Source organism: Myotis brandtii, unplaced genomic scaffold (genome assembly GCF_000412655.1).
Source record: "Myotis brandtii unplaced genomic scaffold, ASM41265v1 scaffold21, whole genome shotgun sequence".
Classification (NCBI taxonomy): Eukaryota; Metazoa; Chordata; class Mammalia; order Chiroptera; family Vespertilionidae; genus Myotis; species Myotis brandtii.
In genome coordinates this window covers 2,446,797-2,470,379 of record NW_005357846.1, presented here as the reverse complement: position 1 = coordinate 2,470,379, position 23,583 = coordinate 2,446,797, and the positions used below count along the sequence as shown (strand labels likewise).

Below are 23,583 nucleotides of genomic sequence, written 5' to 3'. Positions count from 1 at the left end.
AATAATTCATTATACACAGCCTTTTCTTCTTCAGCATGTGTGCTCTTGCATTTACTAAGAGAAGCTTTGTGCAATGTGTCATACTTTTTATCTGTTTGAAGTTGTTTTTCCTCCTGCTTGTATCGAAGTTGGTATTAACACAGATGTTTTCATGAGGGATAATCCCACACCTGTAAATTCTGAAAGTTTGAGATTCCCTCTTCTGGGCCTCAGTGGTTAGGTTTTTAATATTAAGCAGTAACATCTTGAAACATAATGTTGATCTCTGTGCATTTAATTGCCATTTTTGTTTAACAGTGATTTTTTGTATAAATTAGTAAATGTCATCCTCAGCAGGTGTTTACTTGGGGGACTTAGAAAGCACCTGTGAATTACTGAAATTTAACTTCCCTCTACCCTTTCTCCTTCAAATTAGTAGTTCAAATACAGTCAGAAAATTTCAGCAGATTTTTCGTTGCCAACTTGTTCACTACCCTTGATGAATACGAAAAGTACTGTACTGCAACTGTAACGCTAAAATAAGAGAACTGATGTCTCTTCTTTCCTTCCTTTTCTTTTCTTTTCTTTGCCCTTTTTTACTTTAGGAATGACTGGCAATTACCTACTAACAAATCCTCTTCTTCGACCCCACGGCACTAACAACCCCTATAACACATTGCTCGCTGAAACAGTTGTATGTAATGCCCCTTCAGCTCCTGTATTTAACTCACCAGGTGTGCTTATACTTATGAATAAAACTACCTTTCTTTGCTGCTAAACAGAGCTCTGGTCTTTGCCCTTTCTCTAGAATATTCATGTTGCCATATATTTATTATTACATCCATAGTCTCTCAATTGAAAGAGAATGGTATTGAGCATGCCAGGCTTCTAAAACTGCACTATATTATAGTAAACATTCAGTCATGACAGTATTTACCAATAATTATCCATGTTTTTGACACAGGTGGCATAAATCTTAATATATTATTACAGGACTGACATCACATGGTCCGCGAGCCCATCTTCAAGATTTATATCACTTAGAGGTATCCGTTCTATGTAATATTCTGTTCAGTTGACTCTAAAGCTTGCCGACAGAATTTGCTTTTGGAATGGATTAGCTAATAAAGATCATTGGATGCCTAGCTATAGAAAACGGCATCCAGCATTATCAATGTAACCACACTATAGTATAGTGCAGCTTTATGGTGGTTTTTCTTTTTTCTTAAAATAGCTTTGAAAATAAAGTTAATATCAGTCAGTTTATACCTATAGTTGTGTTTGTTTGTTTTTTAATTGGGGGAGGGGGAACGATTGTCACTAACCCATCCTGTATTACTGTGTTTTCTAATAGCTTATTTTTTAAAAAGCATATATATTTAACAGAAATTTTCAAGATTTTGGTAAAAGTTACTGCTGCTAGCATATAGTCTTTATTTGTGATTGATATTTACCACTAAATTTAACAAAGAACTTTGTTTCTGTTTTTTTTTCCTTGAAATTCTATTTTAACGTAACTGCAGCTTTTCTTTTCATTCTCTTGTTTTTCTCACTTTCCTTATGCTTTCCTCTAGCAACCTACAGAGAGACAAGTATGGGAGTAAAACTTAACTTTGCCTATCAAATGTAAATTTTTTCAGCATGATTTTTAACCGGCACAATTAAAACATAACTAGCAGTCATGAAGTAGACTCAGCGGGCAAGTGGTTCACAATTTGCAACTAAAACGTTACCAAATTCAAACAGTACGTCTGTCTGTACTGCCCTTTCTCAACAATAGAGGTCCGTAGCAAACGCTGTCCATACTTAAGTATACGCAATGCTGAAATAATTTGCTCTTTAAAGCCCGAGGTACTGTCAACCCGAATGCTGAATAATTGACTTATCATTTCTGCATTCCCACAGTCATCTTGCTACAGGCTGTGGAAAGTCTTCAAGTGAATTACCTGAACTTGGGCAGAAAATTTGCCTCTTCCAAACCAGTCAAAGATGTGCTTAAATCTGCAGTATATCATAGAAAACACCTCCTGTTTTACCCAGTATATATGTTTATATTTATTAAGCAATAATAAAAAGGAAAAGAAAAAAAAAAGACAAGATCCAACCTCTACAGAGGAAACAAATGCTGGCAAGTGATCCATCATGTAACTTAAAGCTCCAGCAGTTTTCCAGTGGTGGATCTTATAAAGACTGTGGTGCACATAAGAACTTACAAAACTAGAGAATTGTGTCAACCAAGCTAAAGGAAGCCTTACAAATAGCTCTCAGAGCTTTATTTTGTTATATGTGGAGCATGATATTAATTGGCCTGTCAGTTTCTCAAATGTAGAAGTTGGATCAGATTTTTTTAAAAAAATAACATGAGTGACCAACAAATATAATCACCCCATTTTCTCATTTTCTACTAATGATAATTTATCAAACAATTATCATATATTTATTGGTCATGACATTGAGTTTTCTAGGATAATCTGCAGCTTTAAGAGTGGAGTGAGCACTAAAAAGGGAAAGTGCCTATTTTTTCCAAGAATTAAATTTTTTTCCTAAACTCCTCCAAGCCTTGCATACAATGCAGCAGCCTCACAGTGGTCAGTTTCATTTCAATAACCATCATTTCATTCTTTTTTTTTTTCCAGACCTATCTGTAGACAAGTGATTTTATTTTTTCTCTAGGATTTTGAGAATGAATAACCCAACTTCCCATGGTGCAGATCATTTAATTTTCTCTATTTTTTTTCCCATTTGCCTGAAAAGCACTGTGATGTCCTAGTTTACATGTTTATGTGTCTGTAGAAAAATACAACTCTGATTCAAAGAGAGCATGTTACCGTATTTTTTTTCTTCCTAAACCTCTTTTCATATCTTCAGCAGACTTATCCAATCTTTCATTCCTTTAGAGATAAACAATATATTAGCCAAGGCTAACACCCTTTTCCCATTCCATAGTGAATATTTATTCTTGGTTTAATTTCTGTGACCCATACTTAAGAAATCTCTAACATTTCTGCATTTAACCTCCATGCCCACAGTGTCTGTGGGCCAGTCTCGTGCAGTAGACTGCGGGTTCATTTGGTGCTGTCACTGTGACTGATGCAGACTGCAGGGCTGCAGGCAAACACCTTGACCATTAGGAGCCTGGGGCCATGGCTATTAGAATACTCGTTTCCAAAGTACATATCAAAACAATAAGAACTATTAAACCAAAACGGGAAAGGCTGCTATTGCTGGTAACCTAATTTGTTGAACCCTTGCTCTGACTAAGTTGCTGAGAAGCTTAGAAATTCTTCATCATGTTACAATAAATCATTTTACTTTCTTTTATATATCAGCTACTCTTAGGCCAGATAGCCTGAGCAGACAGACATGATGTGAGTTGTCCAAAGTGAGTCATTCCACCTGCTGTCTGTCATGTTGTTGGATGGTGCTTGTGGGCCCCTGGCCCAGTCCGTATGAGAGATGGCTGTCTTTGTTTAACATGAATTCTTTGTATCTGTCCATATTTTTCATTCTTTTTTTTTTAAATTTCATCTCCAGAAAAAAAAGGAAATGTTAGATGTTGTTTAAAAAAAGTTGCTTGCCACTTATGTGGGTTTGTGTTGTACATTTGCCTTTGGTTTTCGTATGTGACTTATTCCTTTTTAATTTAGTGTTGTTTAGGACAAATTATGTTAATTTTATTTTTATAAATCATAGTCTCGTACTTTAAAATGCAATTGTCAATAATGAATTGCTTTGCATTAACTATGCAAGGGCATGGAGTGAAGTCTTTTTTTGTGTCAGAGATTTGACCCAAAATCGATTAACTACTGTCTCCCCGAAATTGATCAAGTAATACTCAGTATGCCATCTTCCTTCCCTGGAAAACAGAATTATTCTTTCACACGTTTTCGTATTAGATATCTAAGGGGGTGCAACTGTTTACAGTTGGGAATGCGGGAAAGCCTGGCACTTTCCAAGTGTCCGCTTTCAAATACAACTTTGTCCTGAACGACATTAAAACGTTTTGTGCCAAAGAGTTAATGATTTTTTGAGGAAGGATCAGCAGCAATAATGGAAACCCCGTTGTCTGTTTCAGGACATTCACTGAACAATGCCAGGGATACAAGTGCCATGGATACTCTACCGCTAAATGGTAATTTCAACAACAGCTACTCACTGCGCAAGGGGGACTACACCGACGGCGTGCAGGTCGTGGACTGTGGACTAAGTCTGAATGATACCGCTTTTGAGAAAATGATCATTTCAGAGCTAGTGCACAACAACCTACGGGGCAGCAGCAAGACTCACAACCTGGAGCTCACGCTCCCGGTCAAACCTGTGATTGGCGGGAGCAGCAGCGAGGATGATGCCATCGTGGCCGACGCGTCCTCTCTCATGCATGGTGACCACCCAGGACTGGAGCTGCACCACCGAGAGCTGGAGGCCCCGCTCATCCCTCAGCGGACTCACTCCCTTCTGTACCAGCCGCAGAAGAAAGCGAAGCCCGAGGGCACGGACAGCTACGTCTCCCAGCTGACCTCTGAGGCCGAGGACCACCTGCAGTCGCCCAACAGGGACTCTCTTTACACGAGCATGCCCAACCTCAGAGACTCTCCCTACCCGGAGAGCAGCCCGGACATGGAGGAAGACCTGTCTCCCTCCCGGAGGAGCGAGAACGAGGACATTTACTACAAGAGCATGCCCAACCTGGGGGCTGGCCACCAGCTCCAGACGTGCTACCAGATCAGCAGGGGCAACAGCGACGGGTACATCATCCCCATTAACAAGGAAGGCTGCATCCCCGAAGGGGACGTGAGAGAAGGGCAGATGCAGCTGGTGACCAGCCTTTAATAGCGCAGCCGGGGAAGTCCGAGGGCCACCTGCGAGTATTCACAGAGCGAGGCCCGTGGGCCCCACGCAGACTTGGCCGCGCAGACAGCCCTGATGACCTGTGGTTCCTCCCGTGTAAAAAAAAAAGATGACTGAACCTTGCCGTTCTGTGAATTTTTATAAAACATACAAAAAAAACTTTGTATATACACAGAGTATACTAAAGTGAATTATTTGTTACAAAGAAAAGAGATGCCAACCAGGTATTTTAAGATTCTGCTGCTGTTTAGAGAAATTGTGAAGCGAGCAAAACGCAACTTTCCAGCCATTTTACCGCAGCAGTTTGCGAACTAAATTTGTAAATATGGCTGCACCATTTTTTTGTAGGCCTGCATTGTATTATATACAAGACGTAGGCTTTAAAATCCTGTGGGACAAATTTACTGTACCTTACTGTTCCTGACAAGACTTGGAAAAGCAGGAGAGATATTCTGCAGCAGTTTGCAGTTCACTGCAAATCTTTTCCATTAAGGCAAAGATTGAAACCATGTTTAACCACTAGCAATCAAGCCACAGGCCTTATTTCGTATGTTTCCTCAACTGTACAATGAACTATTCTCATGAAAAAAAAAATGGCTAAAGAAATTATATTTTGTTCTATTGCTAGGGTAAAATAAATACCTTTGTGTCCAACTGAAATAGAATTGTCATTAAAATAATTTTAAAGAGTTCGAAGAAACTATTGTGAAAAGCTCTTGGTTGCACATGTTATAAAATGTTTTTTCTTACACTTTGTCATGGTTCTGCCCATTGTCACTTAGTTTCCACTGTATACAAGTGTTCTGCTTTGACATGTTAGTTTTATCCTTACATTTAAATTCCTTATTGCCAAAAGAACGTGTTCTATGGGGAGAAAAGTCTTTGAAGCCAGTTACGCCATGCCTTGCACAACGGTGGTGAAATCTAGAAAAGATTGCGTGTCGCCCCTCCGTTTATTCTTGAGCAGAGGGCAGAGAGGGCACTGGGCACTTCTCACAAACTTTCTAGTGAACAAAAGGTGCCTCTTCTTTTTTAAAATAAAATAAAACATAAATATTACTCTTCCATATTCCTTCTGCCTATATTTAGTAATTAATTTATTTTATGATAAAGTTCTAATGAAATGTAAATTGTTTCAGCCAAATTCTGCTTTTCTTTTCATCCCTTTGTGTAAACCTGTTAATAATGAGCCCATCACTAATATCCAGTGTAAAGTTTAACACGGTTTGACAGTAAATAAATGTGAATTTTTTCAAGTAGTTAACGTGCACTTTTATGTATGATACACAATTGGCTTTAACACATTGGCCCTCTCCCACCCCTCACCCTTGGATATATTTAGATCCCTTCATATTATAACCCATGGATATGGAGAAGAATACAGTTAAGTTGCTGGATGGCTTTATATGCTAAAAAGTATATAATATATTTATATTCTGATTATCCATTACCCATGCTCACAATTTGGCCAATAAGTTTCAACAAAGAATCATACTGAAAGCTTTGTATTTGTTGGATTGCACCAGAACTTAAAAAATAATAATGAAAAAAGGGGGGGATTGTAAATTCTACAGTCAAATTGAGCATCATAAAAAAAATTTTGATTTTTCAGCACTATTGAGAAGAAATTCCTAAAACATACTTTTACAGTGTGAGGATTATAAGTATCCCTATAAGGGAGCTGCAAATGACAATATTTGTTATCATGGAAAGGTTCAAAAATCATAATTGAATCTCAACAAGTAGATGTCTCCTGTCCACATCATAAGTGTTTATACCAAATTCCTCTACAGCTTAGTGGTTCTCCCCAGTGCTCCCACCAAGTTAGAAATCACTTTATTTTATGTGGACACACTTAGTCATGCCTGTTGAGTTTAAAAAAGAGTAATGAGAAGAAATGTTCAAGTATATATTTATATATCTAAATGTGGCTATAGTAAGGTAGACACTATATAATAAAGGATCAATATTTAATAGTAGGGTAACAATGAAGGAGTGTATTCACATGTAGTTACCTAACAAGTTGGAGATTGACTGTAAGACATTATATTCATATTCAAACAGATACAATTCTCTGAGAGGAATAGTCATATTTCTTTGGCTAAAACTCTTCAGTCATTTACAAAATTTTATTTGCTAGAAGGAAGTATTATATAATCAAACATGTTAATTTTCTATTTTATGCTTTTTTCCTTTCAAAGCCTGGAACTATACAGTATTGTGTGATATGTATGTCCCAGTATACAAACTGAGTAGGATTAGGTTGGTTCAGTAATGAATTACCAATTTAAAAAAAAAAGCATTGATTATTCAATTAGTGCTATTTCTTTTGAAGCAGTTCTTAAAACTGGTGTGATGTGAACAAGTTTATGGTACATAAATGGTTAATATTCTCTTTAGAAAAAGTAATTTATTATGAGTCTTTATATTAGAGAATAGAATCTGAAAGCTATCATTCATCTTTGCCACCAAAAGAAAAATTGTCTTTAAAACTGATTTTTTTTAAAACATATAAATGTTGCCTTAAATTCCATCTAGGCTTCTTCTTAGTACAAGTTAGTTTCTTAAGTTTAAAATTATTAATCTACTGTCTAATGCATTACTCTGTTTATTAGCCCAGTAGGTTCTTTGGGTCTGCCCAGACTTCACCTGGATACACAATTCCTACATCCTTGATTGTTTCTCTTTGTGATAGTCACAACTGTGAACTTTTATAAAGTCACGTTATTGTACCTCTTCCCAGGGACAGTTACTCTACTGGTCTGTTAATAAGGAATGCTTGTTAACATTGGCTTTAGCTGTAGCTTCATACAGGTTAATTCAGACTGACTTATTTTAAGATAGAGGCCTGTGTTTATTCTATTTACAAAAGAAAACAACTGTATATATTCATCTTACAGGCTTTTAAAATCATTTATGTGGAAGAGAATCCATCCATACAAGTGTAAAATTACTTAAATATGTTGTCAAGTCCAACTCATCCACGTTTATTTGAGGGTAGGTCCGTGTAATATTTTAACCAGTATGAACAACTGGTTTTAAAGTAAAGGAACAATTATTTGACAGAAAATTTCCATCACTATTCTCTCCCCCCCAAAAAAGCATCATGCACAAATTCATTACCAAATTTCAAAGAAATATTCATGTGTACTTATTATAACAGTGTTTTCAGGACCCTGGCTTTATGTATTTATTTAAATGAAAAAGGAGAAAATGTACTTTTCCATCAATTCAACTTTGAACCTCAGGCTTCAAACTGACCTTTATGATGCTCTCATGGGATAGAACGTTTTGTAAAGAACTTGAACTCACTAAGAATTTTATTGTGGTTATAACCTAAGTAGAAAAACTTGAAAGAATGCATACAAGTTGAATTTTTGTAATGAAAACAGCTCTTCGTATTTTATTGATACTGAAATTTTCTTTAAAGACAGTTATTCCTGCAGTGTTTTACAAATAAAAAAACTACCTGTGTTCCAGATATTATTTCTCTTTCCATGAAATTGTTGCATTAACTCTCAAACATCAGTATGAAAAGGTACTGACATGTTGAATGTAGATGAGGATTGCTTCACAGGGTAATAAAATTAGGGTGTTTTTTGGTGAAAATGCTTTATCACATGCTAACTGCTTCAAGCTGATTTTGAGCAGTCCTTAAATAGCTGAAGGATGAGTGAATGGTTCTGGGTTTGGGGATTAATTCATGGCTGCCTTAATTATCATTTGAATGGTATGGAATGGGAATTTTCTATTATGTCACTTTGAGTCTCCCAATGATCATAGAAACACATTAATTAGCTAAATGCACCAAGCCAAAAACTTGAATGTTTAAGAATATCACGTTTTCTAACTGACATGCACTTGATGCATATCACGGATGCTCTGTTCCAAAATGTATGGGACTGATGGAAGCTCCTGGATGTTATCCAAGTTCAACTCGACACACTGTGGCCAGCATGCGTTCAAGGCCAGGGTAACATATCTCTGTCAGAGGGCATTAATAATAAGCTGAAAGAGCACCATGTAATTAGGCTAATTAAGTGAACTGTAAGTGTTTTTCAAATATTGGCAACAGACCACCCCTCATCTCTTACGGCCTCTGGAGTCTTCATCCTTTCCCTGATGGCATTACTGTTTCCTGAGTGTACAGTTTCTCAGAAGGCTTCAGAAGTCAGTTCGATTTTTAAAGACATTTTAACTGGTAAAATTTTTCTGAATTAATGCATTCCGAAATGCTATTGGGTATCCTGGCTTTTAATGTTATATAGATCATTGTTTGAAATAAGAAATAACAAAACACCAAAATCTTTATCTGCTTTGGGGAAAAAAAAATACTGCCCCATGAATCTTTCACCCATTTCTCTGTTATGTGCTTCTGAAACTCTAAGACCAAAATCTCTTAGAAATGTTTTAAAAGCATAGTTAATTTCAAGCAAATCAATGTTGTGTGAGCATAAGAGACTAGTGATGATCAATTTTTGAATAGTTTGTTGAATATTTTTACATAAGCATTTCAAAATCATATGTCAGAACCAAGCTTTTTAAAAAGCGTTTTGGCAGTCACAGCCACATGGCTTTCTCGGTTGATTTTACTAGACAAAAAATGACTGATCTTTTGATACTCTCTTAAAAAGGCTGACAGCTACCATATAGAACACCCAGGAACAATAATGATAGATATCAGAAATATTGATTAGATTGAAAGATTCATTAAAAGTTTTTCAGCTGAAATACCAATCTTTATAAATAGACTAGAGGCCTGATGCACGAAATTTGTGCAAGGGTCTCAGCCCTTGCAGCCCCAGCTCCATCTGGAAGGACGTCCAGTCTAATTAGCATATTACCCTTTTATTATTATAGATGGCATTTAAACCAAAACATAGCAGTAGCACACAGTAAATTCTTCTAAAACTATAATAAAGGCGCTACAAAACTAGATGTCTAATTTTTCAAAGGAATTGCAAACTAATTTTGTCCCCTTTACTAATTTTACATATTGCAACAAGAATAAAAGTACTAGAACCTACCACTTCATAGGTGCTTGAAATATGTCAGGCTCTATACCAAATGTTATCTTCTTTATTGTACTCAATCCTTTCAACAATGCTCAGAGGGGTACTCATTATACACTTGTGCAAAAGTAGAAAAATAATTTGCTCAAGGTCTCTCAGCTGGGAGTGGTCGAGCCTACACTAGCATGATGATTGTTTTGGCTCCAGAGATTGAGCATTGAACCAACATATGTCACTTCTGGTTTTACTGGTAGTTCCAAAATATTCCTTACACTTCATAGACTCTCTGCTGGTACTTCAGACAGAGAGGTTTTGTTTTGAGTCTATAGAATTTTAAAGTAAAATGCAGTAAAGAAGTCAGTTATCACCCTGGCCGGTGTGGCTCCATTGGTTGGAGCGTTACCTGGTACACTGAATAGTTTTGGATTTGATTCCGGGTCAGGGCACATACCCAGGTTGCAGGTTTGATCCCCGGTTTGGACACTTTCAGAAAGCACCCAATCAGTGTTCCTCACATCAATGTTTCTCTCCCTCTCTCAAAAATCAATTTTTTAAAAAGTCAGTTATTAAAGAAGTCATTGTGTTTTAGAAGAAGATAGACCTCTGGTTAAAGATAATCTATTTACCTCAAATCTTAGCAAAAGCAGGCCCTTTAGCTGGATGGTAGTGGAATGTAAAGTTTATTGGTTAATGATTTGTCCCCTTTGAAAAGAACATAAACAAAAGTTCATCATGAGGGAGTTGTAACAGGGAGAAAAAAAATCAAAGATTTTGATTCAGGATGTTGAGTTTCTAGTCCTCATCTGCCCAATAATATACGACTGGCTTACCCAGTTAGCAGTGTGATCAACAACCACAAAAAATGAGAAATAATTTATTTCAGTCTGTGCTTTTTATTTTCCTTCATGTCCAAGCCATACAACAGTGAAAACGTCACATGAAAAGTCAAAATTTTGAGTTTCTTAAATTATTTTAAAAGTTAATATTGTTTTAAATGTAAATGATGGGTGTGTGTGTGTGTGTGTGTGTGTGTGTGTGTGTGTTTCAGTATTTAGGAATTTTCAAGTTCATAATTTTGTCTTTAACATTTGTCTAGAGACCTTTTTCCTCTGAAAAGTGAAAAGTTTGAACTAAAACAATGTTGTAGTTTATTTTTTCCAAAAAGTGTCCTGTAGAGTCCCAGAGTTACAGGGCGAGGGTGGGTTGAGGGGGGGGGGGCAGAAGAGCTCAGAAAGGCAAGGTGTTTAAGGGTTCCCTATGAATTAAGTTGTTGTAAATGTAGTCTACTTATGCTGAGCTTTGTGAGTTATTGCATTAATTCTCAAAATTGAAAGGAACCTGTACCAGAGTACTTCAACATAGCCAACTACAAGGCAGTGGCTGGGAACTGCAACTTAGCTTCATGCCTGAGCCCAAGCACTTGAGCACTGCTTAATTCTGTCTCTGGGAAGAGTGGGCGCCTAGAGCTTCCAGGGCCCCCAGGAGCTCTGCAACCATCAGTCAGCAGCAGAAAGCCACATGCACTGATTTTCTAGGGAACTGCTCATTATGTAGCTGGCCCTGGCGCCCCAGAGGAAAGGGAGAGTCTAGGGACATGAGTCTGTGTGTGGTGGCCGCTGTCCAAGGTGGTCACTGTCTCTCCTTCCGGCCAAGGCACCTGAGGACCCTCTGAGTCTGAATGGCCTTGGTGCTGCTCACTTTGGTCTTGGCTCCTGCCTGTCTTCCTTAACCCTTTAATCTCCGCTATTTCTTTCCCCTTCAAACTTTTTGGTTTTCTTTTTCTCTTCATTTTCTCCTTTAAAAAAATTATTTATTTGATTTAAAAAACCATTTTAGTTCTTAATCATATCTACTTTTATGTGTCATCTTGTCATTTAATGGGTTTTAGTCTTTTTTCTTACTAAGGTGTATGCAGATGAAATCAGACAACCAATTAAGCAGAGACAGGATTGAATCATGTGTGAGTGTTTATTCTGATAATGCCAGCTGTGTGGGAGAGTAGCAGGTCATCCATGAAAAACTTCTCTGTCACCCCCATAAGCCAGATGCTTATATGGGGTAGGACAAAGATTACATGGGGAAGTAGGCAAAAGGAATAAGAAAGGGTATAATGGTTACAGATTACAGGCAATGCAAGCTGGGGGTTTGCAAAGGGCCGAGGGTTGGCGGGACTCCATTGTTTAAGCAACAAGGTTGTTAATCTTTCCATGATAATAGACAGTTCTCTGATGGGAATGGACCACATTCCAAGGTTGACTCCCAGGTCCAAGGTTGACTGCCAGGTATCTGGGGCATACAACTCCATGCCAGGTTAGAAAGTGCTTTCTCCAATCATGGTTAACAGACCATGCTTAATATTTCTTATAACTAGTAGCTTGTCTCCAATATTCTATTTCTGTCCCTAACACAGGGTAGGGCAAAAGTAGGTTTATAGGTTTTCTGTGGAAAACAATACAAGAATAAACTGTTTTGCATACTCACAACTGTAAACCTACTTTTCCCCCACCCAGTATTTTAGTTTGCGGATTTCATCTTTCATCTCATTGTCTTCTGGCTTCATATGCTTTTTAAAAAATCTCATTTAATTTGTATTTTATTTTTTAGTCCTGACCTTAACATCTTTATTGGGATATAAGCTTGTTTATATTTAAATTTCTCCTAATTCTGCTTATTTTCCTCTGCCCTTCACATTCTTTAAGAAACAAACAAAATCCCTCTGTTTCTTATTAATTTGTTTTTTCTTAACTTTCTTTTTCAACAGTCAGCAAGAGTCACAGCCACAAAGAGGGTGGCATTGAAAAAGATTCTCCAGTGTTTCAATCCTACTTCTAATTCTTACATATTTATCCCAATTTCTGTGTTCATTTGATATGATAAGGTAGTCATAAATAATTTAATGAAGTCGAGGTATTATGGTGCTGGAAACTTTAGATTCACATAGACATAGGGTTAAGCCTTTGCTCTCTGGCAGGCAAATTACTTAACCTCTCTCAAATTATTCTCTCCTCCGTAAAATTGGAATCAGCCTACCTTGCCAAGGGTTGCCGGCAGATTAGAAGTAATGTATGTAAAGTGCCTCAGTGCAGCCTTGCACATGATAGGCACTCGGTGGACAGTAGCTTTTTTTCTTTAGGAAGCTATTTTGATTGGCATAAACATCTCGTGACTTTACGTTGCAGAAAAATAATCAGTCATCAGGACTTCAACTGGATCGTCATTATCTGCCGCAAGTCATGTGGCCAGGATATATCAGTAACACTTTTATGAACGATGTGCCGCCAACCACAGCCTCCCGCCTACCAGGAAGGCTGGGCTTCCTGCAGCGATCTAGGTTAATGAGAGCAAAGGGGAGCAGGCCTCCGAGCCTCCTTCTGGAATATTAATTTAGCTAATTAAAACCATTTATCTTATGCAGAGAAGTGTGTCACTTAGTGTCTCCATTTCTCTTCTTTCTCTTTTCCTTCTTTTTGCCTATTCTTTCCTACATAGCAATAGACAAGACTCTTGCTTTGTTTGTTACTTTCTTATCTAACAAACATTGGTTGAGTCTCTACTATTTGTTTTATGTATAAAAGTAGGTGATGGGACACAGACATAAAGGATGTTCTTGCCCTTGAATTGATAATGTTATGACTAACACATATCAGTTGCCCACTGTTTGCTAAGTTCTGTATTTAAACCCTCATGAACATAAATTTATTTTAAAAATTCTAGTTCTTGGAACAATCCCATAGCAATTTAACTATTATCACCTGCCGTTTATAGGGGAGCAAACAGGCTTAGCAAGGTGAAGTAGCCTGCTGGGGATTAACAATTGAGAAAGTGGGGAATTTGAGAGCCCAAGTGCCTAAGGACCTTGAAATGATACAGAAACATATTGACAAGGATAGTTACAACACAATCAGATAAAGGCTTAACCACCGTGAGATCACAAAGGAGAGAGTGATGGACTGAAAGGAACACTAGAAAGGTTTTACTGAGGAGATGGTGTTGGAGCTGGGTTTTAAAGGATAAGTAGAAGTTTTCTGGAAGAACAAAGTACAGATTTCAGAGAGGAAGGGAGAGGGAGAGAGAGAGAAAAACATCAATGATAAGAGAATCATAGATCAGCTGCCTTCTGCACACCCCACACAGGATTGAGCCAGCAACCCGGGCATGTGCCCCGATGGGGAAGTGAACTGTGACCTCCTGGTTCATGGGTCGATGCTCAACCACTGAGCCACTAGGCACTAGATTTTTTTAAAGAGCACTGGGTTTGTAGCAGGCCCTGTTCTAAGTACTTTACATCACTTTGTGTAATTCTCAGAACAACCCCATGAGGTAGATCCAATAGCTGTCCTCATGGCCATATTTTATAGATGAGGCTGCTGAAGGCTGGAGACCAAAAGTACGCTGCCTTATCACCTACAGTTAGTAAACAGAGAGGGCAGGGTTCCAATCCAGGCAGTTTAGCTTCAGAGTCTGTGCACCTGACCACAGTGCTATGAAGGGTAAAATAATAAAGAATACTGCAGGGACAGGGCTGGTCTGGCTAGGAAGTTGGGAAAGGCCTCCTGAGGAAGGCTGTCTGAGTTGGAGACCTGAATAGTGGAGAGGAGGTGTTTGTTGAATTTCTGGGGAGAGAATATCCCAAGCAGAAAGAGCAGCAAGTAAAAAGGCTCTGGGTTGGGGATGAACTTGGCATGTTTATAGGCAGAAAGAAGAGAATGGAGGGAAATGAGGCTTTAGCCAACAACAGGTTGGGAGCTGTAGAGAGATGGGTTGGAATATCACCTTCAACACATACTAGATGTATTTCTCCTGTGTTGCTGTTTCCTATTCAACTGCATTGGTCTCTTCTTTGGAATAAATGTGGTGATCCACATAAAGCTTAGAACAACAAGGCAAGTAGCAAGTGTTCAAAACTTGGTTTCTCCTTGTTCATGCTTGGCCATGCCATTCCTATCCTGTGGCAATGGTGTAACCAAGAACTGCCAGAGGTCAGTAGCTTGTAAAAGAATGACTGGCAAATTGTCATAGAGTTTCTTCTCTGCTCCTGTTTATTACTGATTGCAAATCGTCAACTGGGGTTTGGAGCTACCGTGAAGGGCATCTCAGAATCCTCTCCACGCTCAGGGAGCGGAAGTGGCAAGGGTCCGAGTGAAAGAAGAGGGCAGAAAGAGCAGGAGGCTCAGTGGAACTTTCCCGGGACTCTTGAAGTCCAGAGCCGAACTGCCTGGAATGCTAGACAACCATCCAGGTGCATTTCAAATGCGAAAACTGCCTCCGTTTGAATTCGTTCTTACTTTTGAGACAGGAGGCTCTGCACTGTTTCAAGGTGAGACAATGTTATGTGCTGCTCAGCGGATGAGACTGTACTAATTATATGCCTCCTTGATTATTGTTCTGCAGACTGATTATAACCATATTCAAGACATTTGTAGATCATAGTTCCTGGACACTTCTATATGTTAGCAAATCAAGTATGATTTATCCCTGGAATTATTGGTTAGGGACTGCTTCTTTTTTTCAATGCATGTTCTCTCTAGCTTATAATTTTAATTAGTGCTCGCTCCCAATTCACACCGAGAATAGGGACGTCACTCCTTCACAGATGCACAGCCTCAGCGCGTAATACAACTTTGACTTTCGCATTCAGATTCCTTAATCGATACTGGATGTAAGATGAGGGAAACTGCTGAATTAAAGTTACAGTGCAGCAGCCCTTCAATTTAGGAGGTGAATTTGAATTAGATGACTGATAGGCAGGGCTGGATTCGACAGTCCAGGGTCCTTATCTCCCAGGCCCAATTCTGGGTAGAGATCATGCTCTTCTTGCACCCGATCCAACTGCAAGTGACTAGGCCCCATGCTGGAGACTGTCCATGCAGCTGGGAGACTTTGAGGCCAGTTTTCTCTGCTGCTTGCAGCTTTGTGAGACAATGGCTTGCAGCTGTCATTGCTGTGCTATTGTAGCAGCGTTTGCTGCTCAGACTGTCCCTCGTCTTCCCTCATCCATACAGGGACATGGTATTTTCTGCCTTTTCTCTTTTCTTCCTTGAGGGAGGTAAACAGGAGCTTTCTTGGATGTCCTCTGTCTTATGGCCAAGGCGAATGTCTGTGCAGGAGGGAAGTACAATTACTTCGTAAGAATGTAAAATAACTATCAGAAAAAGCTGCTTTGAATTTCTAATTACCCTCTTTCCACCGGAGATAATATTGCATTGTTTCTTGAAAGATCCAGTATCCTGAACAAGATAATTATATTCCTCCTAACACTCAAGTTGAATTTTCCTTCCGTGAAATACAAGAGAGCTCCCTATTTTTAAAAGATTCGAGTTCAAATGTAATCACTTTGTCTCTGAACTTCAAGTGAAATTTAATTATCATCATCTTGACATACATAGACTAATATACAAACAGTGCCATTGAGAGCGGAAAATTGAGAATGTGCTGAAGAAAATAAAGAGCTGAGGGGAGTTTGACAGAAGTTTGGAAGTTTCAAGAATGCAATCTGTTTCATCAAGTTCAAGCTCTTCTTAAAAATGCGCTTGGTATTCAAATACAATATCGCTTGGCAGTTGCAATATGAATATTTAACAGTAACAGGTTGATGCTGTTTAAATGATCCTGGGCCTGGGTTTAATAGAATTTTGTAAGGAAGATTTACTTTCATGAAGTGAAAAGAGGTGTTTGAAATGATACTCATAGAGTTGAGTTTGACCATAGAAAACCAGTATAAATTTTGCCCTAAATGGAGGGCAACTTGTTTTACTCAAAGTCCACTGGTTTAAATGTTAATCTCATAGAAACATCAATGATAAGAGAATCATTGGTCAGCTGCCTCCTGCCTGCCCCACACTGGGGATCGAGCCCGCAACCCACAGTATGCTCCAACCAGGAACTGAACCATGACCTCCTGGTTCATAGGTCGATGCTCAATCACTGAGCGACGCCTGCCCAGCTGGATATTTTTTTATACCTTTGTTCACATAATTTATTTTTTAACCAAGAAATGGAATGGAATCATACTGTGTACATTGTTCCATAATTCTCTCTTAAAAATATGTTATCACTAATCATCATTATTACCATCATGAGCATTACTACTTATTGAAATACATGTACTTTTAGGGAGGTATCATTATCCCTATTTTCCAGATAAAGAAACTGAGGATAATAGATGTTAAGTAAATTGTGATTTAGAACAATTTTAACCAGGTTTATAGAATCCAAACTTAATTTATGTCAATAAATGCTTATTTTTTAAAAAAAAGTTAATATCATCTAAAAAGACCCTTGTAGAAACATCCGGAATAATATTTGATCACATATTTGGGCATCGTGGCCCTGCCAAGTTGGCACAGAAAGCAGACTGGTGGTTGTCAGAGGGGAGAGGGATTGGGGGACTGGGTGAAAGAGGTAAAGGGATTAATAAGTTCAGATTAGTAGTTATAGAATAGTCTCGGGGATGTAAAGTACAGCATAAAGAATATAGTCAATAATATTGTGATAAATATGTATAGTGCCAGGTGGGTACTGGAAATATCAGAGGAACACTTTGTAAAGTATGTGATTGTCTAACCACCATGCTGTACACCTGGAACCAATACAGAATAATATTGGAAGTAAACTATAATTGAAAATAAGTAAATAAATTGAAAAAATTATCTCAGTTGTTGATAGGTTTTACAATCTCTCTACATTCAATTTGAGGCAGTTTCAAAGTATTATTCCATTCGCCTTGTTTGGTTTTATAGTTTTAAAATATTTTAAATTTTAGGATTTTTCATATTAGAATCAATAATACTTGCTGCATAATAGACTCAGATTTTAGGAATAAAAATGCTAATAAGCTGATAATCTGGGGGTATGGATAGAAAAAAAAAAACTACTCACAATGAAATTAATTCAATTGAAATAGAGGTCCCACTGCCCTTCCCTTTCTTTGTCTTCTTTATGCAATAACTCACCAAGTCTCAGTTTAATTCCTTTTCCATGAAGGAAAATAAAAGTAAAATTAGTGTTTATTAAGTGCCTATTATTTGCAAGGCACTATGCTAAGTCTTTAAATACATATTTCAGTTCATGCCTTCAATACACCCCTTCTTGTCCATTTCTGTTAGCATGTCTTAGCATACGCCTTGTAATATCAGATCTTCTCGTAGAATGTTCTGCTCCCCTCTCCACTCTCCAATAGTTAGTATATTAACACCAGATGTATATTTTTCTAAGACAGTGCTCCCTTTTTTTCTACACCTTTGTTTCCCAGTGACAGCAAAATAAAATTTTCAATAAAAGATTCAAGTTCAAAAGCTTTTTGGCCATCTAAGTTCTCTGTGATCTGACCCCTTCCAACTAGTTGAACTATTGACATGTGCTTTCCACCCCTGCCCACCCCGCATTCTCCAGTCCACACAGGTTACTAGGTGTCTCATGCTTCCATCTGTCTGAATTCCTCCCACCAGCCTGTCTCTGAAGTCTCTCTATCTTTCAGACACTATGGTCTACAATTTGAAGGACATTTTCTCCATGGTATCCCCGTTTCCGGCAGAGTGCGGAATGCATCTAAGGACACATTACATATCTGTATATATTGAACATATAAATTAATTAACTTTTTTTTTCTGGAAATAGAGGTCTAGATATCTGGACTGATCCCCCCACCAAATACACTTAGAAATGCTAAAAAAAATATTTTATGATGTCTTTGACGGTAAAAAGCATTGGTGAGCTAGTCAGAAAGTAAAGCCAAACACTAAGAGAAAGGTGGAACCTATAGGGATGAACTAATGTGAGCTGACCACTGAAACCAAATGTTGCCTCTTTCCTCGAGAGCTGTCACTGAAGCTGGGAAACTGGATCTTCAGTTCCCAGGGGGTATGAAAGCATGGGAATCAGAGGGCCATTGGCAGGGACCTGAGAATTCATAACCTCGAGATGGCTCTCATGTGGGTTTGCAGCTCGAATTTATATTGGGAAATCTGAAGTTTACTTTTGTTTTACAGAGGGCCTGCTTAGATGAAAGAGTAGTAACAAGTTGGCATTCCCTAAATATGTGTCCATAAACCATTCGGAATACCTAGGGGTTTTATCATCTAATGCTCAGGCCTTACTTTATCAACAATCTTGAGAACTACACCCAAGTAAAATATCAATTATTTAGTCAATTATTTATGTAACCTACCTACAGCTTACATGAAATGGACCCAGAGATCAACTGAAAGCAATTTTTCCTAAATCAGACCCTTGGTCTATATAATGCCTTAATGTATAACAAGGAATACCATAAAACTCAGGAAAGATTTTTACTTTTTGTGGGAAAAAATAGGTTAAGTCTCTTCTGTGGTGAGATTTAAAAAAAAAAAAAGCAAACAAAATCATGAACATTAAAGTAATAAATATAAAAATTGGAATTTGTAAAGTTAAAAAATGTAGATTAAGAAGTTTGGCTATAGAAATATTTTATATCATAAGAACCATGAAGGAAAAGACATAATAAATATTATTAGACCATGTGAAAACATAAAACTATTCATAAAAATAATGTAAAAAGTATGAAACAATCACTATTTTTTAAAAAATATATTAAAATACATTCAAGTTTACCAGTATCAAAAAGAAAAACAAAAAAAGAAACCCCAAATTATTACCAGGGAGAACTGCTCAGTTAGTAAAATTGGCAACTTCAACATCATCGGAAAATATCTAATGAACCCGTGTTACTATTTTTATTAAATTTATAAACAGGGAACCCAGAGTTCTTGATGCTGTTTTGGCCTTTACAGCTTTCTGTGAGGTATTTCTGGGCAAGTTCAGTGAGGAGGCACAGAGATAATTAGATTGCAGCAGACCCAAAGAAGCTGACATTTATTTAATCTAAGAAAAAGAGGTGCTTAAAACAGTCGTGGAATTGTTATTATATCAAAGGGTACTAATTGGTTTCATTTCTACAGAAGAAAGAAAACCAGGAAGCATAGCCTGCAGGATAATTTGTATTACAGCGCAGGTATTTTGGATATTCTGATACACGAGTTGTGCACTAGGTAATGAAAGACAGTTTGGAAATCTTTGTGGATGATATTTAGAAATAGAAGAGATTTTCCTCTATCTCAGATGTTTCTGTTTGAGATTAGAAGCTCTACTAAAAACCTTCCCAAGGACCTCTTTGGAGCTGTAATTCCAAATCTAGACTTTATGTGATACAGCTTTTAAAAAGCATGGTTTAAATAGATTGCACTGCTTGATAAAACCAACTTTCATGCTCTAGGCTGGACTACTCCTCTCACATTATGGAGTCCATCTACACATGGTGCTTGATCTCTTATCAAGCGAATGGAGTAAGTTATTTGCCCCACCAAAATAATTCTCTTTGGGGTGTGTTAAAATTAGATATTCTCTCAGGATTTATGTGAAGTGGATTAAATTAGAGAACAATGTGAAAAATACCTAACATGAGCCTGATCATAGGAAGCACCTCAGCAAATAAGACTTGGAACACTAGCAGAAAATATAGTTGAGAGTTGGAGGAAACACACACACACACACACACACACTATATATATATATTATTATCTTCAAATATTCAAAACTGGGCTTACTTTAGTGCTACAAGTACTAATAATTACAATATTAATACACTTAATGCTTGCAATGTGTCAGACACTTAATCTTTCAATAAGTGTGTGAAGAAGGTATTGTTATTATCCCTTCCTAAGATGAAGACACCAAGGCACAGAGTAAAGAGAAATATGGAGCTGGGAAGGGGACCGGGAACAATCAGGTTGGAAAAGAGCCTGGGGACAGTGCTGGGGCTGACCAGTAGAACCTGAGCAACGGATGAATGATTAAGCTGACACAAGGTTTGCTGTGTAGGGCTAAGGGATGGCCTGGCTAAAGGAACCAGGTAGCCTTGATTGTCTGCCTCATTAGGCTTTTATTGGAGCAGTAGTTTGAGATAAAGTTTACCTTTTAGATACAATCAGTAGGGTAAGTAATCTTGGGAGGACACATGTGTTTGTAGTGTCTTTTAATCAAGGACACCCAAAAGATTAAGCATAAGGATTCCAGTAAACACCTGGGAGTCTGCTTGTGCACAGACTTCTTTGGAAAGGTCAAGGAATAATTAGGGGCACCACCTTCGGCACTCCCCTAAGTTGGAATTCTGATAAACAGGGCAGGCGGCCTTCCGCACACTTCCCTTTTCTCAGAATGTCCTTCTTACAAAGTTTCCAACCAATTCTCATGCTTCCCCACAGGACAGATGGTGAGATATTTAGGACACTGCGAGCCAAGTTTGTAGTTTATTCTAGGTTGGCCTTGTGCGTTTCTCAGAAGAGGAATGACTAACCACAGGTGTGCTTATTGCATTGTGAGTAGTTCTTATTCCAGTGATGAATAGGTGTTGGAGGTGAGAACTGCAGGCTTGAGATATTGAAGTAGTTTGGATCTTAGGTAAGAGAGAGATGAGTGGGCATAGAAAGGCAGGCTTTACAGGACTTTATTGCTAATCCTGTGTCAGAGAGAAGGAAAGAGAAGTTGAATATATTTTTTCTTTATTAATTTTAGAAAGTAAGGTTGTATTTCATGAACAGTATCTGTACATAGTTGACCATTATTTCTGAAATGCATTAATCAGCCAGATCATTAACTTTCCTGGTTTTTGTTTGTTTATTCCAAATTTAAATATCCTGCCAAAAAAACCCAGGTCTCTTAATACATGAAGAATAAAGTCAAGCATATGTTTGAAGTTGTGACAAAATAACAAAGAGATTCAAATCAACCCAGGCAGTTGATGAACTAGATTAGCTCAATAAATGTTTCTTGAATGAACGAGTCAAGCAAATAAGCTGACCATCTTTCCCAGATCATTATGGCAAATTCTTCTAAAGTTCAGGACTTCTTGCCAACTTTTTAAAGTCTAATCAGAAGTTCAAATGACAAAAACGATAGTTACAAAAACACTAGTCATAGCATTTAGATGCTTATAACTCCCAGAAAGTATGGGAAGAGAAGAAATTCGAGAATCAGTACTTCCAACTGTACATGCAGCGGAATAACACCCTACACCGGTAGTGTGAGCAAAGAAGAAAGACTCCTTTGCACCTCTTTCCAGTCATTCTGGTTATTCTTGGCATCCCGATCTCTCCACTATTATTCTCTCTCCACCCCCACTAATCTTCTTACCACTCAATTCCATTTTCCGCCCTTCATTCAGTTCCTGCTCTCCTTCATTCTGGAGACACCTCAATTTTCTTCTAATTGCGTGCCTGCATGCTTTTCCCTCCTGCGTCTAGAGCGTTTCCCCTGCCTGGATTTGCCAAATACCTTCGCTTATAGCCTTCAAAGATCTCTTTCATTTTTCCTTCCTCCCCATGGCCCATCATACCTAAGTGTGTGTGATATTGAATCTCTCCTTTATTCTAACTTGCTACTTGCTGCTCACCCCACAAAAACCACAACTGCTGAACTCAAACATACTGTAATACTTATTTAGAATGAGCTTGCTTTTGCTCTAGCATCATCCAGGTTGGATAATTCTATTTTTGACCACATTAATGTAGTGTGGTCTGAAATGTAGGCATATAGACATGGGAATTGATTCTATTTAACTCACTTAGAAAAGCATAAACATAGCACAGTGGGGCTAAATGCACTATTAATAAGTCCTGCAGAAATCAGAAATCTGACTAAGGCTGTGTGCAGAAGGGCCACATTCAGGCTGTGTACATTTGCGTTTCATGGTGCAAGGTTTGACCCTGGAGATCAGAGATTGGAGGCAAGAAAAAGGGAAAAAATGCCTGGCCAGAGTGGCTCAGTGGTTGAGTGTGGACCTATGAACCAGGAGGCCGTGGTTGGGTTCCAGGTCAGGGCACATGACTGAGTTGTGGGCTCGATCCCCAGTGTGGGAAGTGCGGGAGGCAGCCAAACAATGATTCTCTCTTCTCATTGATGTTTTTCTCTTTCTCCTTTCCTCTCCAGAATAAATTAAAAAAATATTTTTAAAAAATAAAACGGGGAAAAAAAAGGTAGAAATCACACATTTCATGAAACTACACCTAGTAAGTCTGCCCCTCATCCCGATGAGAATGGGTTGGCTCTCCCCATACAGCACTGTGGTTCAGGCTGCTGTCATGATTTCTTCGCATACGCTCTCCCCTCTGCTTCATTAGCTAATCATAGAGCAGGAGCCGTTCCGCCAGCATGCACTGTTTCTTCTCACTCTGCAAGTAAAGCTAACACTCACTGCTTAATCACTTTCTCTCAACAGGTAAGGATCATAAAACAGTGGGGAAAATGACAAAATTTAGTGCACCATTTTCTGTGTTAGGAGTCAGGCATTAACTTTTTCTTTGACATTCAATCACTTACTGTAGCACAGCAAGAAACTCAAGCAGGTGCGACCTCAGCATCCTCAGTCCTGAAATAGAATAAGTAGTATCCTCCCGGTCTAATTCTGGGCTCCTGGTTGCCTGGAGTACCGACTGCGAGATGGCGGTAGAGGATTGAACAAAAATCCTTGTGCTGTCTCTCTTGTAGGACTTCCATAGTTTCCAGGACCATTGAGGCAAAAATTAGGAAATGGAGATCGGGAAGATCCATTTATTGATATTATCTACTCCAATGCCCTATTTATATAAGAAATCAAAGCCCATGAGGTTGAAGTGACTTTAGGAATTGAGAAAGCTGACTCCTATGACATTGCTGGATTAAGGAGCAGCGTGCATTCTGATAAACATTTCAGGTTTAGATTTTTTTATATCTT

At 38.2% G+C, this 23,583-nt stretch overlaps 1 protein-coding gene across 9 annotated transcripts in view; it reads left to right on the top strand.

The window, feature by feature from the left end:
* The window catches only part of ADGRL2 (adhesion G protein-coupled receptor L2), a 282,141-nt gene extending 273,833 nt beyond the window's left edge, over window positions 1-8,308 (top strand). For 2 of the 9 annotated variants that reach the window (XM_005865708.2, XM_005865709.2), the window contains one exon: window positions 4,055-8,308. In XM_005865708.2, coding sequence (XP_005865770.1) covers window positions 4,055-4,809 — 755 coding nt within the window. In that variant the 3' untranslated portion in view covers window positions 4,810-8,308. Of the gene's footprint in view, window positions 1-584; window positions 714-1,553; window positions 1,572-3,308; window positions 3,362-4,054 lie in introns of all 9 variants that reach the window. The other 7 variants (XM_005865713.2, XM_005865712.2, XM_005865705.2 and 4 more) reach the window with 7 other exon arrangements.
* The last annotated feature ends 15,275 nt before the right edge of the window (window positions 8,309-23,583 follow it).